This window comes from Mustelus asterias, unplaced genomic scaffold (genome assembly GCF_964213995.1).
Source record: "Mustelus asterias unplaced genomic scaffold, sMusAst1.hap1.1 HAP1_SCAFFOLD_4020, whole genome shotgun sequence".
Lineage (NCBI taxonomy): Eukaryota > Metazoa > Chordata > Chondrichthyes > Carcharhiniformes > Triakidae > Mustelus > Mustelus asterias.
In genome coordinates this window covers 4,729-20,000 of record NW_027593965.1, presented here as the reverse complement: position 1 = coordinate 20,000, position 15,272 = coordinate 4,729, and the positions used below count along the sequence as shown (strand labels likewise).

At 53.8% G+C, this 15,272-nt stretch overlaps 1 protein-coding gene across 1 annotated transcript in view; it reads left to right on the top strand.

Annotated features, from left to right (window-relative positions):
• Positions 1-14,034, top strand: part of LOC144490912 (structure-specific endonuclease subunit MUS81-like) — a gene marked incomplete at both ends in the record, with an annotated part of 17,688 nt that extends 3,654 nt beyond the window's left edge. Inside the window, 2 exons of the mRNA XM_078208595.1 lie at positions 11,710-11,874; positions 13,782-14,034. Coding sequence (XP_078064721.1) covers positions 11,710-11,874; positions 13,782-14,034 — 418 coding nt within the window. The remainder of the gene's footprint in view (positions 1-11,709; positions 11,875-13,781) is intronic.
• Between the last annotated feature and the right edge of the window lie 1,238 nt (positions 14,035-15,272).

Here is a 15,272-nt window from a genome sequence, read left to right as displayed (position 1 = left end):
TTACCGCACCGTCTCCCCATCATTAACCAGGGATTACCGCACCGTCTCCCCATCATTAACCAGGGATTACCGCACCGTCTGTCCATCATTAACCAGGGATTACCGCACCGTCTACCCATCATGAACCAGGGATTACCGCACTGTCTCCCCATCATTAACCAGTGATTACCGCACCGTCTCCCCATCATTAACCAGGGATTACCGCACCGTCTCCCCATCATTAACCAGGGATTACCGCACCGTCTCCCCATCATTAACCAGGGATTACCGCACCGTCTCCCCATCATTAACCAGGGATTACCGCACCGTCTCCCCATCATTAACCAGGGATTACCGCACCGTCTCCCCATCATTAACCAGGGATTACCGCACCGTCTCCCCATCATTAACCAGGGATTACCGCACCGTCTGTCCATCATTAACCAGGGATTACCGCACCGTCTCCCCATCATTAACCAGGGATTACCGCACTGTCTCCCCATCATTAACCAGGGATTACCGCACTGTCTCCCCATCATTAACCAGTGATTACCGCACTGCCTCCCCATCATTAACCAAGGATTACCGCACCGTCTGTCCATCATTAACCAGGGATTACCGCACTGCCTCCCCATCATTAACCAGTGATTACCGCACTGCCTCCCCATCATTAACCAGGGATTACCGCACCGTCTGTCCATCATTAACCAGGGATTACCGCACCGTCTGTCCATCATTAACCAGGGATTACCGCACCGTCTCCCCATCATTAACCAGGGATTACCGCACTGTCTCCCCGTCATTAACCAGGGATTACCGCAACGTCTCCCCATCATTAACCAGTGATTACCGCACCGTCTCCCCATCATTAACCAGGGATTACCGCACCGTCTGTCCATCATTAACCAGGGATTACCGCACCGTCTCCCCATCATTAACCAGGGATTACCGCACCGTCTCCCCATCATTAACCAGGGATTACCGCACCGTCTACCCATCATGAACCAGGGATTACCGCACTGTCTCCCCATCATTAACCAGGGATTACCGCACCGTCTCCCCATCATTAACCAGGGATTACCGCACCGTCTCCCCATCATTAACCAGGGATTACCGCACCGTCTCCCCATCATTAACCAGGGATTACCGCACCGTCTGTCCATCATTAACCAGGGATTACCGCACCGTCTACCCATCATTAACCAGGGATTACCGCACCGTCTGTCCATCATTAACCAGGGATTACAGCACTGTCTCCCCATCATTAACCAGGGATTACCGCACTGTCTCCCCATCATTAACCAGTGATTACCGCACTGCCTCCCCATCATTAACCAGGGATTACCGCACCGTCTGTCCATCATTAACCAGGGATTACCGCACCGTCTCCCCATCATTAACCAGTGATTACCGCACCGTCTGTCCATCATTAACCAGGGATTACCGCACCGTCTCCCCATCATTAACCAGGGATTACCGCACTGTCTCCCCATCATTAACCAGGGATTACCGCACTGCCTCCCCATCATTAACCAGTGATTACCGCACTGCCTCCCCATCATTAACCAGGGATTACCGCACCGTCTGTCCATCATTAACCAGGGATTACCGCACCGTCTGTCCATCATTAACCAGGGATTACCGCACCGTCTCCCCATCATTAACCAGGGATTACCGCACTGTCTCCCCATCATTAACCAGGGATTACCGCAACGTCTCCCCATCATTAACCAGTGATTACCGCACCGTCTCCCCATCATTAACCAGGGATTACCGCACCGTCTCCCCATCATTAACCAGGGATTACCGCACCGTCTCCCCATCATTAACCAGGGATTACCGCACCGTCTCCCCATCATTAACCAGGGATTACCGCACCGTCTTCCCATCATTAACCAGGGATTACCGCACTGTCTCCCCATCATTAACCAGTGATTACCGCACCGTCTCCCCATCATTAACCAGGGATTACCGCACCGTCTCCCCATCATTAACCAGGGATTACCGCACCGTCTCCCCATCATTAACCAGGGATTACCGCACCGTCTGTCCATCATTAACCAGGGATTACCGCACCGTCTACCCATCATTAACGTGAGATTACCGCATTGTCTGTCCATCATTAACCAGGGATTACCGCGCCGTCTGTCCATCATTAACCAGTGATTACCGCACCGTCTCCCCATCATTAACCAGGGATTACCGCACCGTCTGTCCATCATTAACCAGTGATTACCGCACCGTCTCCCCATCATTAACCAGGGATTACCGCACCGTCTACCCATCATTAACCAGGGATTACCGCACCGTCTGTCCATCATTAACCAGTGATTACCGCACCGTCTCCCCATCATTAACCAGGGATTACCGCACCGTTTGTCCATCATTAACCAGGGATTACCGCACCGTCTCCCCATCATTAACCAGGGATTATCGCACCGTCTCCCCATCATTAACCAGGGATTACCGCACCGTCTGTCCATCATTAACCAGGGATTACCGCACCGTCTCCCCATCATTAACCAGTGATTACCGCACCGTCTCCCCATCATTAACCAGGGATTACCGCACTGTCTCCCCATCATTAACCAGGGATTACCGCACCGTCTCCCCATCATTAACCAGGGATTACCGCACCGTCTCCCCATCATTAACCAGGGATTACCGCACCGTCTGTCCATCATTAACCAGGGATTACCGCACCGTCTCCCCATCATTAACCAGTGATTACCGCACCGTCTCCCCATCATTAACCAGGGATTACCGCACCGTCTGTCCATCATTAACCGGGGATTACCGCACCGTCTCCCCATCATTAACCAGGGATTACCGCACCGTCTGTCCATCATTAACCAGGGATTACCGCACCGTCTCCCCATCATTAACCAGTGATTACCGCACCGTCTCCCCATCATTAACCAGTGATTACCGCACCGTCTCCCCATCATTAACCAGTGATTACCGCACCGTCTCCCCATCATTAACCAGGGATTACCGCACTGTCTCCCCATCATTAACCAGGGATTACCGCACCGTCTCCCCATCATTAACCAGGGATTACCGCACCGTCTCCCCATCATTAACCAGGGATTACCGCACCGTCTCCCCATCATTAACCAGGGATTACCGCACCGTCTGTCCATCATTAACCAGGGATTACCGCACCGTCTCCCCATCATTAACCAGTGATTACCGCACCGTCTTCCCATCATTAACCAGGGATTACCGCACTGTCTCCCCATCATTAACCAGTGATTACCGCACCGTCTCCCCATCATTAACCAGGGATTACCGCACCGTCTGTCCATCATTAACCAGGGATTACCGCACCGTCTCCCCATCATTAACCAGTGATTACCGCACCGTCTCCCCATCATTAACCAGGGATTACCGCACCGTCTCCCCATCATTAACCAGGGATTACCGCACCGTCTCCCCATCATTAACCAGGGATTACCGCACCGTCTCCCCATCATTAACCAGGGATTACCGCACTGCCTCCCCATCATTAACCAGTGATTACCGCACTGCCTCCCCATCATTAACCAGGGATTACCGCACCGTCTGTCCATCATTAACCAGGGATTACCGCACCGTCTGTCCATCATTAACCAGGGATTACCGCACCGTCTCCCCATCATTAACCAGGGATTACCGCACTGTCTCCCCATCATTAACCAGGGATTACCGCAACGTCTCCCCATCATTAACCAGTGATTACCGCACCGTCTCCCCATCATTAACCAGGGATTACCGCACCGTCTCCCCATCATTAACCAGGGATTACCGCACCGTCTCCCCATCATTAACCAGGGATTACCGCACCGTCTCCCCATCATTAACCAGGGATTACCGCACCGTCTTCCCATCATTAACCAGGGATTACCGCACTGTCTCCCCATCATTAACCAGTGATTACCGCACCGTCTCCCCATCATTAACCAGGGATTACCGCACCGTCTCCCCATCATTAACCAGGGATTACCGCACCGTCTCTCCATCATTAACCAGGGATTACCGCACCGTCTGTCCATCATTAACCAGGGATTACCGCACTGTCTCCCCATCATTAACCAGTGATTACCGCACCGTCTCCCCATCATTAACCAGGGATTACCGCACCGTCTCCCCATCATTAACCAGGGATTACCGCACCGTCTCCCCATCATTAACCAGGGATTACCGCACCGTCTCCCCATCATTAACCAGGGATTACCGCACCGTCTGTCCATCATTAACCAGGGATTACCGCACCGTCTACCCATCATTAACGTGAGATTACCGCATTGTCTGTCCATCATTAACCAGGGATTACCGCGCCGTCTGTCCATCATTAACCAGTGATTACCGCACCGTCTCCCCATCATTAACCAGGGATTACCGCACCGTCTGTCCATCATTAACCAGTGATTACCGCACCGTCTCCCCATCATTAACCAGGGATTACCGCACCGTCTCCCCATCATTAACCAGGGATTACCGCACCGTCTGTCCATCATTAACCAGTGATTACCGCACCGTCTCCCCATCATTAACCAGGGATTACCGCACCGTTTGTCCATCATTAACCAGGGATTACCGCACCGTCTCCCCATCATTAACCAGGGATTACCGCACCGTCTCCCCATCATTAACCAGGGATTACCGCACCGTCTCCCCATCATTAACCAGGGATTACCGCACCGTCTGTCCATCATTAACCAGGGATTACCGCACCGTCTCCCCATCATTAACCAGGGATTACCGCACCGTCTCCCCATCATTAACCAGGGATTACCGCACCGTCTGTCCATCATTAACCAGGGATTACCGCACCGTCTCCCCATCATTAACCAGTGATTACCGCACCGTCTCCCCATCATTAACCAGGGATTACCGCACCGTCTTCCCATCATTAACCAGGGATTACCGCACTGTCTCCCCATCATTAACCAGTGATTACCGCACCGTCTCCCCATCATTAACCAGGGATTACCGCACCGTCTCCCCATCATTAACCAGGGATTACCGCACCGTCTCCCCATCATTAACCAGGGATTACCGCACCGTCTGTCCATCATTAACCAGGGATTACCGCACCGTCTACCCATCATTAACGTGAGATTACCGCATTGTCTGTCCATCATTAACCAGGGATTACCGCACCGTCTGTCCATCATTAACCAGTGATTACCGCACCGTCTCCCCATCATTAACCAGGGATTACCGCACCGTCTGTCCATCATTAACCAGTGATTACCGCACCGTCTCCCCATCATTAACCAGGGATTACCGCACCGTCTCCCCATCATTAACCAGGGATTACCGCACCGTCTGTCCATCATTAACCAGTGATTACCGCACCGTCTCCCCATCATTAACCAGGGATTACCGCACCGTCTGTCCATCATTAACCAGGGATTACCGCACCGTCTCCCCATCATTAACCAGGGATTACCGCACCGTCTCCCCATCATTAACCAGGGATTACCGCACCGTCTGTCCATCATTAACCAGGGATTACCGCACCGTCTCCCCATCATTAACCAGTGATTACCGCACCGTCTCCCCATCATTAACCAGGGATTACCGCACTGTCTCCCCATCATTAACCAGGGATTACCGCACCGTCTCCCCATCATTAACCAGGGATTACCGCACCGTCTCCCCATCATTAACCAGGGATTACCGCACCGTCTGTCCATCATTAACCAGGGATTACCGCACCGTCTCCCCATCATTAACCAGTGATTACCGCACCGTCTCCCCATCATTAACCAGGGATTACCGCACCGTCTGTCCATCATTAACCAGGGATTACCGCACCGTCTGTCCATCATTAACCAGGGATTACCGCACCGTCTGTCCATCATTAACCAGGGATTACCGCACCGTCTCCCCATCATTAACCAGGGATTACCGCACCGTCTGTCCTTCATTAACCAGGGATTACCGCACCGTCTCCCCATCATTAACCAGGGATTACCGCACCGTCTGTCCATCATTAACCAGGGATCACCGCACCGTCTACCCATCATTAACGTGAGATTACCGCATTGTCTGTCCATCATTAACCAGGGATTACCGCACCGTCTCCCCATCATTAACCAGTGATTACCGCACCGTCTCCCCATCATTAACCAGGGATTACCGCACCGTCTGTCCATCATTAACCAGTGATTACCGCACCGTCTCCCCATCATTAACCAGGGATTACCGCACCGTCTGTCCATCATTAACCAGTGATTACCGCACCGTCTCCCCATCATTAACCAGGGATTACCGCACCGTCTGTCCATCATTAACCAGGGATTACCGCACCGTCTCCCCATCATTAACCAGGGATTACCGCACCGTCTCCCCATCATTAACCAGGGATTACCGCACCGTCTGTCCATCATTAACCAGGGATTACCGCACCGTCTCCCCATCATTAACCAGGGATTACCGCACCGTCTGTCCATCATTAACCAGGGATTACCGCACCGTCTCCCCATCATTAACCAGTGATTACCGCACCGTCTCCCCATCATTAACCAGGGATTACCGCACCGTCTGTCCATCATTAACCAGGGATTACCGCACTGTCTCCCCATCATTAACCAGGGATTACCGCACCGTCTGTCTATCATTAACCAGGGATTACCGCACTGCCTCCCCATCATTAACCAGGGATTACCGCACCGTCTGTCCATCATTAACCAGGGATTACCGCACTGTCTCCCCATCATTAACCAGTGATTACCGCACCGTCTCCCCATCATTAACCAGGGATTACCGCACCGTCTGTCCATCATTAACCAGGGATTACCGCACTGTCTCCCCATCATTAACCAGGGATTACCGCACCGTCTGTCTATCATTAACCAGGGATTACCGCACTGCCTCCCCATCATTAACCAGGGATTACCGCACCGTCTGTCCATCATTAAGCAGTGATTACCGCACTGCCTCCCCATCATTAACCAGGGATTACCGCATTGCCCCCCCATCATTAACCAGGGATTACCGCACCGTCTCCCCATCATTAACCAGGGATTACCGCACTGTCTCCCCATCATTAACCAGTGATTACCGCACTGCCTCCCCATCATTAACCAGGGAATACCGCACCGTCTCCCCATCATTAACCAGGGATTACCGCACCGTCTCCCCATCATTAACCAGGGAATACCGCACCGTCTCCCCATCATTAACGAGGGAATACCGCACCGTCTCCCCATCATTAACCAGGGATTACCGCACCGTCTGTCCATCATTAACCAGAGATTACCGCACCGTCTCCCCATCAATAACCAGGGATTACCGCACTGTCTCGCCATCATTAACCAGTGATTACCGCACTGCCTCCCCATCATTAACCAGGGATTACCGCACTGCCTCCCCATCATTAACCAGGGATTACCGCACCGTCTCCCCATCATTAACCAGAGATTACCGCACCGTCTCCCCATCAATAACCAGGGATTACCGCACTGTCTCCCCATCATTAACCAGTGATTACCGCACTGCCTCCCCATCATTAACCAGGGATTACCGCACCGTCTCTCCATCATTAACAAGGGATTACCGCACCGTCTGTCCATCATTAACCAGGGATTACCGCACCGTCTGTCCATTATTAACCAGTGATTACTGCACTGTCTGTCCATCATTAACCAGAGATTACCGCACCGTCTCCCCATCATTAACCAGTGATTACCGCACCGTCTGTCCATCATTAACCAGAGATGACCGCACCGTCTCCCCATCTTTAACCAGAGATGACCGCACCGTCTCCCCATCTTTAACCAGAGATGACCGCACCGTCTCCCCATAATTAACCAGGGATTACCGCACTGTCTGTCCATCATTAACCAGGGATTACCGCACCGTCTCCCCATCATTAACCAGGGATTACCGCACTGTCTGTCCATCATTAACCAGGGATTACCGCACCGTCTCCCCATCATTAACCAGGGATTACCGCACCGTCTGTCCGTCATTAACCAGGGATTACCGCACCGTCTGTCCATCATTAACCAGGGATTACCGCACCGTCTGTCCGTCATTAACCAGGGATTACCGAACCGTCTCCCCATCATTAACCAGGGATTACCGCACCGTCTGTCCGTCATTAACCAGGGATTACTGCACCGTCTCCCAATCATTAACCAGAGATTACCGTGCCGCCTGTCCATCATTAACCAGGGATTACCGTACCGTCTGTCCATCATTAACCAGGGATTACCGCACTGTCTCCCCATCATTAACCAGTGATTACCGCACTGTCTGTCCATCATTAACCAGAGATTACCGCACCGTCTGTCCATCATTAACCAGGGATTACCGCACCGGCTCCCCATCATTAACCAGGGATTACCGCACCGGCTCCCCATCATTAACCAGGGATTACCGCACCGTCTGTCCATCATGAACCAGGGATTACCGCACCGTCTCCCCATCATTAACCAGGGATTACCGCACCGTCTCCCCATCATTAACCAGGGATTACCGCACCGTCTGTCCATCATGAACCAGTGATTACCGCACCGTTTCCCCATCATTAACCAGGGATTACCGCACCGGCTCCCCATCATTAACCAGGGATTACCGCACCGTCTCCCCATCATTAACCAGGGATTACCGCACCGTCTGTCCATCATTAACCAGGGATTACCGCACCGTCTCCCCATCATTAACCAGGGATTACCGCACCGTCTGTCCATCATTAACCAGGGATTACCGCACCGTCTCCCCATCATTAACCAGGGATTACCGCACCGTCTGTCCATCATTAACCAGGGATTACCGCACCGTCTGTCCATCATTAACCAGGGATTACCGCACCGTCTGTCCATCATGAACCAGGGATTACCGCACCGTCTGTCCATCATTAACCAGGGATTACCGCACCGTCTCCCCATCATTAACCAGGGATTACCGCACCGTCTGTCCATCATTAACCAGGGATTACCGCACCGTCTCCCCATCATTAACCAGGGATTACCGCACCGGCTCCCCATCATTAACCAGGGATTACCGCACCGTCTGTCCATCATTAACCAGGGATTACCGCACCGTCTCCCCATCATTAACCAGGGATTACCGCACCGTCTGTCCATCATTAACCAGGGATTACCGCACCGTCTCCCCATCATTAACCTGAGATTACCGCACCGTCTGTCCATCATGAACCAGGGATTACCGCACCGTCTGTCCATCATTAACCAGGGATTACCGCACCGTCTCCCCATCATTAACCAGGGATTACCGCACCGTCTGTCCATCATTAACCAGGGATTACCGCACCGTCTGTCCATCATTAACCAGGGATTACCGCACCGTCTGTCCATCATTAACCAGGGATTACCGCACCGTCTGTCCATCATTAACCAGGGATTACCACATTGTCTGTCCATCATTAACCAGGGATTACCGTACCGTCTGTCCATCATTAACCAGGGATTACCGCACCGTCTGTCCATCATTAACCAGGGATTACCGCACCGTCTGTCCATCATTAACCAGGGATTACCGCACCGTCTGTCCATCATTAACCAGGGATTACCACATTGTCTGTCCATCATTAACCAGGGATTACCGTACCGTCTGTCCATCATTAACCAGGGATTACCGCACTGTCTCCCCATCATTAACCAGTGATTACCGCACTGTCTGTCCATCATTAACTAGAGATTACCGCACCGTCTCCCCATCATTAACCAGGGATTACCGCACTGTCTGTCCATCATTAACCAGAGATTACCGCACCGTCTGTCCATCATTAACCAGAGATTACCGCACCGTCTCCCCATCATTAACCAGGGATTACCACACCGGCTCCCCATCATTAACCAGGGATTACCGCACCGTCTGTCCATCATGAACCAGGGATTACCGCACCGTCTCCCCATCATTAACCAGGGATTACCGCACCGTCTCCCCATCATTAAACAGGGATTACCGCACGGTCTCCCCATCATTAACCGGGGATTACCGCACCGTCTCCCCATCATTAACGAGGGATTACCGCACTGTCTCCCCATCATTAACCAGTGATTACCGCACTGTCTGTCCATCATTAACCAGAGATTACCGCACCGTCTCCCCATCATTAACCAGGGATTACCGCACCGGCTCCCCATCATTAACCAGGGATTACCGCACCGTCTGTCCATCATGAACCAGGGATTACCGCACCGTCTCCCCATCATTAACCAGGGATTACCGCACCGTCTCCCCATCATTAACCGGGGATTACCGCACCGTCTCCCCATCATTAACGAGGGATTACCGCACCGTCTGTCCATCATTAACCAGGGATTACCGCACCGTCTGTCCATCATTAACCAGGGATTACCGCACCGTCTGTCCATCATTAACCAGGGATTACCGCATTGTCTGTCCATCATTAACCAGGGATTACCGCACCGTCTGTCCATCATTAACCAGGGATTACCGTACCGTCTGTCCATCATTAACCAGGGATTACCGTACCGTCTCCCCATCATTAACCAGTGATTACCACATTGTCTGTCCATCATTAACCAGGGATTACTACACGCGCCCCCCTCCCCCCACCCCCATATCCTGCCTTTTCAGTAACCTCCTCCAGCCCCGACAACTCTCCCTATCTCTGTAACCTCCTCCAACCCCTACACCCTCTCTCTATCTCTGTAACCTCCTCCAACCCCTACACCCACTCCCTATCACTGTAACCTCCTCCAGCCCCTACACCCACTCCCTATCTCTGTAACCTCCTCTAGCCCCTACACCCCCTCCCTATCTCTGTAACCTCCTCTAGCTCCCTACACCCCTCCCTATCTCTGTAATCTCCTCTAGCCCCTACACCCCCTCCCTATCTCTGTAACCTCCTCCAGCCCCTACACCCCCTCCCTATCTCTGTAATCTCCTCTAGCCCCGACACCCCTTCCCTAACTTTTTTTAAAGTTTATTTATTAGTGTCACAAGTAAGGCTGACATTAACACTGCAATGAAGTTACTGTGAAATTCCCCTAGTTGCCGCACTCTGGTGCCTGTTCGGGTTACACTGAGGGAGAATTTAGCACCCTAACCAGCACGTCCTTTGGACTGTGGGAGGAAACCGGAGCACCCGGAGGAAACCCACGCAGACATGGGGAGAACGTGCAGACTCCACACAGACAGTGACCCCCCCTCCCTATCTCTGTAACCTCCTCCAGCCCCTCCACTCCCCCTCCCTATCTCTGTAACCTCCTCCAGCCCCCTACACCCCCTCCCTATCTCTGTAACCCCCTCCAGCCCCTACACCCTCTCCCTATCTCTGTAACCTCCTCCAGCCCCCTACACCCCCTCCCTATCTCTGTAACCTCCTCCAGCCCCCTACACCCCCTCCCTATCTCTGTAACCCCCTCCAGCCCCCTACACCCCCTCCCTATCTCTGTAACCTCCTCCAGCCCCTACACCCCTCCCTATCTCTGTAATCTCCTACGACCCTCCGAGATCTCTGCGCTCCTCCAATTCCGGCCTCTTGAGCATCCCCCGATTCCCATCGCTTCGACATTGGCGGCCGTGCCTTCAGCTGCCTGGGGGGGGGCCCCTAAGCTCTGGAATTCCCTCCCTAAACCTGTCCGCCTCCGTGAAGAAAATCCTGAACCCACCAAGCTCTCGGTCGCCTCTTCTTAACGTCCTGCGAAAGTGGAGCCCACCCCCCCGAGGGAGCAGGCGCTGTGTGAATGCAGGTTACTGCTGTTGTTGGACCGAGTCTCGTGTTACCCCCGCCACCTCCAGGTTCACTCTGACCGAGAAAGGGATGAAGCTGGGGGAGAAGCTGAACGTGGAACACTTGGAGGAGGAGCGGATGGAGAGAGTGTCGCCGGGCAGCGCTGGAGAGGCAGGGCCCGGACCGGCCGAGAGTCACCAAGAGGACCCCCTCCCAGCGAGCGCGACGGCAGGGTAAGGCTGCGGGGGAGAGGGGGAGGGGGAGGACTCGGGGTGGGGTTCGGGACAAGATCACAAACTCCCCAAAGTCCGCCTCTTGTTCGCAAAACACATCCGGAAAAACCAAAGGGTGGCACAGTGGGTTAGCCCTGCTGCTGCGCCAGGGATCCGGGTTCGATTCCCTGGCTTGGGTCACTCTGTGTGGAGTTTGCACGTTCTCCCCCGTGTCTGCGTGGGTTTCCTCCGGATGCTCCGGTTTCCTCCCACTGTCCAAACGATGTGCAGGTTGGGTGGATTGGCCATGCTAAATTGCCCCTTAGTATCCAAAGATATGCAGGTTGGGTGGATTGGCCGTGCTAAATTGCCCCTTAGTGTCCAAAGATGTGCAGGTTGGTTGGATTGGCCATGCTAAATTGCCCCTTAGTGCCCAAAGATGTGTGAGTTAGGTGGATTGGCCATGCTAAATTGCCCCTTAGTATCCAAAGATGTGCTGGTTAGGTGGATTGGCCATAATCAATTGCCCCTTAGTGTCCAAAGATGTGCAGGTTAGGTGGATTGGCCATGCTAAATTGTCCCTTAGTGTCCAAAGATGTGCAGGTTAGGTGGATTGGCCATGCTAAATTGCTCCTTAGTGTTCTGAGATGCGTAGTTTAAAGGGATTAGCAGGGTAAATATGTGGGGTTACAGGGATAGGGCCTGGGTGGGATTGTGGTCGGTGCAGACTCGATGGGCTGAATGGCCTCCTTCTGCACTGCAGGGATTCTGTGATTTCTATGAAGGAAAGGAGAGGGTGCAGAATGTAGTGTTACAGTCACAGCTAGGGTGTAGAGAAAGATCAACTTAATGCGAGGTCGGTCCATTCAAAAGTCTGACAGCAGCAGGGAAGAAGCTGTTCTTGAGTCGGTCGGTACGTGACCTCAGACTTTTGTGTCTTTTTCCTGACGGAAGAAGGTGGAAGAGAGAATGTCTGGGGTGCGTGGGGTCCTTGATTATGCCGGCTGCTTTTCCCCGAGGCAGCGGGAAGTGTAGACGGAGTCAATGGATGGGAGGCTGGGTTTGCGTGATGGACTGGGCTACATTCACGACCCTTTGTAGTTCCTTGCGGTCTTGGGCAGAGCAGGAGCCCCATACCAAGCTGTGATACAACCAGAAAGGATGCTTTCTATGGTGCATCTGTAAAAGTTGGTGAGAGTTGTAGCTGACATGCCGAATTTCCTTAGCCTCCTGAGAAAGTAGAGGCGTTGGTGGGGCTTTCTTAACCATAGTGCCGGCGTGGGGGGACCAGGACAGGTTGTTGGTGATCTGGACACCTAAAAACTGGAAGCTCTCGACACTTTCTACTTCATCCCCGTTGATGTAGACAGGGGCATGTTCTCCTCTACACTTCCTGAAGTCGATGACAATCTCCTTTGTTTTGTTGACATTGAGGGAGAGATTATTGTCGCTGCATCAGTTCACCAGATTCTCCATCTCATTCCTACACTCCTTGTGTGATGTGAGCCTTGCAAAGCCTTGTGAGCCTTGGGCGGCACGGTAGCACAGTGGGTTAGCGCTGCTGCTTCACAGCTCCAGGGACCTGGGTTCGATTCCCGGCTCGGGTCGCTGTCTGTGTGGAGTTTGCACATTCTCCTCGTGTCTGCGTGGGTTTCCTCCGGGTGCTCCGGTTTCCTCCCACAGTCCAAAGATGTGCGGGTTAGGTTGATTGGCCATGCTTAAATTGCCCTTAGTGTCCTGAGATGCGTAGGTTAGAGGGATTAGTGGGTAAAATATGTAGGGATGTGGGGGTAGGGCCTGGGTGGGATTGTGGTCGGTGCAGACTCGATGGGCCGAATGGCCTCTTTCTGTACTGTCGGGTTTCTATGAAGCCGCCTGGGTTGGCTTTCAGCACTCTCTCTCTCTCTCTCTCTCTGTTTCTCCGACAGGTTCTGTAACCAGCCGGCACTGTTCCGGGCCCCGAACAGCGGCGTCCCCGGCAGCACAGCCTCTCTGGCCGGGAGTCAGGAAGCGGTGGGATTGCAGAGCGCCCACACGGACACGGGAGCCCAAGGCCCAGAGCCTCCATTCACACACATCCCTGAGTTCACCTTCCGTCCCGGGGAGTTCGATGTCGTACTCTGCATCGACTTCATTGAGACCACGGCGTATGTCAGTAATAAAGAATGTCCCATTGTTGCTGTGTCCCCCCCTCTCTCTCTCGATCTCTCTCTCTCCATCCCCGATCTCTCTCTCTCCATCCCCTCTCTCTCTCTCTCCGTCCCCTCTCTCTCTCTCTCCGTCCCCTCTCTCTCTCCGTCCCCTCTCTCTCTCTCTCCGTCCCCTCTCTCTCTCTCTCCATCCCCTCTCTCTCTCTCTCCGTCCCCTCTCTCTCTCTCTCCATCCCCTCTCTCTCTCTCTCTCCGTCCCCTCTCTCTCTCTCTCCGTCCCCTCTCTCTCTCTCCGTCCCCTCTCTCTCTCTCTGTCCCCTCTCTCTCTTTCCGTCCCCTCTCTCTCTCTCCGTCCCCTCTCTCCGTCCCCTCTCTCTCTCCGTCCCCTCTCTCTCTCCGTCCCCTCTCCCTCTCCGTCCCCTCTCCCTCTCCGTCCCCTCTCCCTCTCCGTCCCCTCTCCCTCTCCGTCCCCTCTCCCTCTCCGTCCCCTCTCTCTCTCCGTCCCCTCTCTCTCTCTCCGTCCCTTCTCTCTCTCTCTCCGTCCCCTCTCTCTCTCTCTCCCTCTGTCCCCTCTCTCTCTCTCTCTCTGTCCCCTCTCTCTCTCCGTCCCCCGTCCCTCTCTCTCTCCGTCCCCCGTCTCTCTCTCTCTCCGTCCCCCGTCTCTCTCTCTCTCCGTCCCCCGTCTCTCTCTCTCTCCGTCCCCCCTCTCTCTCTCTCCGTCCCCTCTCTCTCTCTCCGTCCCCTCTCTCTCTCTCCGTCCCCTCTCTCTCTCTCCGTCCCCTCTCTCTCTCTCCGTCCCCTCTCTCTCTCCGTCCCCTCTCTCTCTCTCCGTCCCCTCTCTCTCTCTCCGTCCCCTCTCTCTCTCTCCGTCCCCTCTCTCTCTCTCCGTCCCCTCTCTCTCTCCGTCCCCTCTCTCTCTCTCCGTCCCCTCTCTCTCTCTCCGTCCCCTCTCTCTCTCTCCGTCCCCTCTCTCTCTCTCCGTCCCCTCTCTCTCTCTCCGTCCCCTCTCTCTCTCTCCGTCCCCTCTCTCTCTCCGTCCCCTCTCTCTCTCTCCGTCCCCTCTCTCTCTCTCCGTCCCCTCTCTCTCTCTCCGTCCCCTCTCTCTCTCTCCGTCCCCTCTCTCTCTCTCCGTCCCCTCTCTCTCTCTCCGTCCCCTCTCTCTCTCTCCGTCCCCTCTCTCTCTCTCCGTCCCCTCTCTCTCTCCGTCCCCTCTCTCTCTCTCTCCGTCCCCTCTCTCTCTCTCCGTCCCCTCTCTCTCTCTCTCCGTCC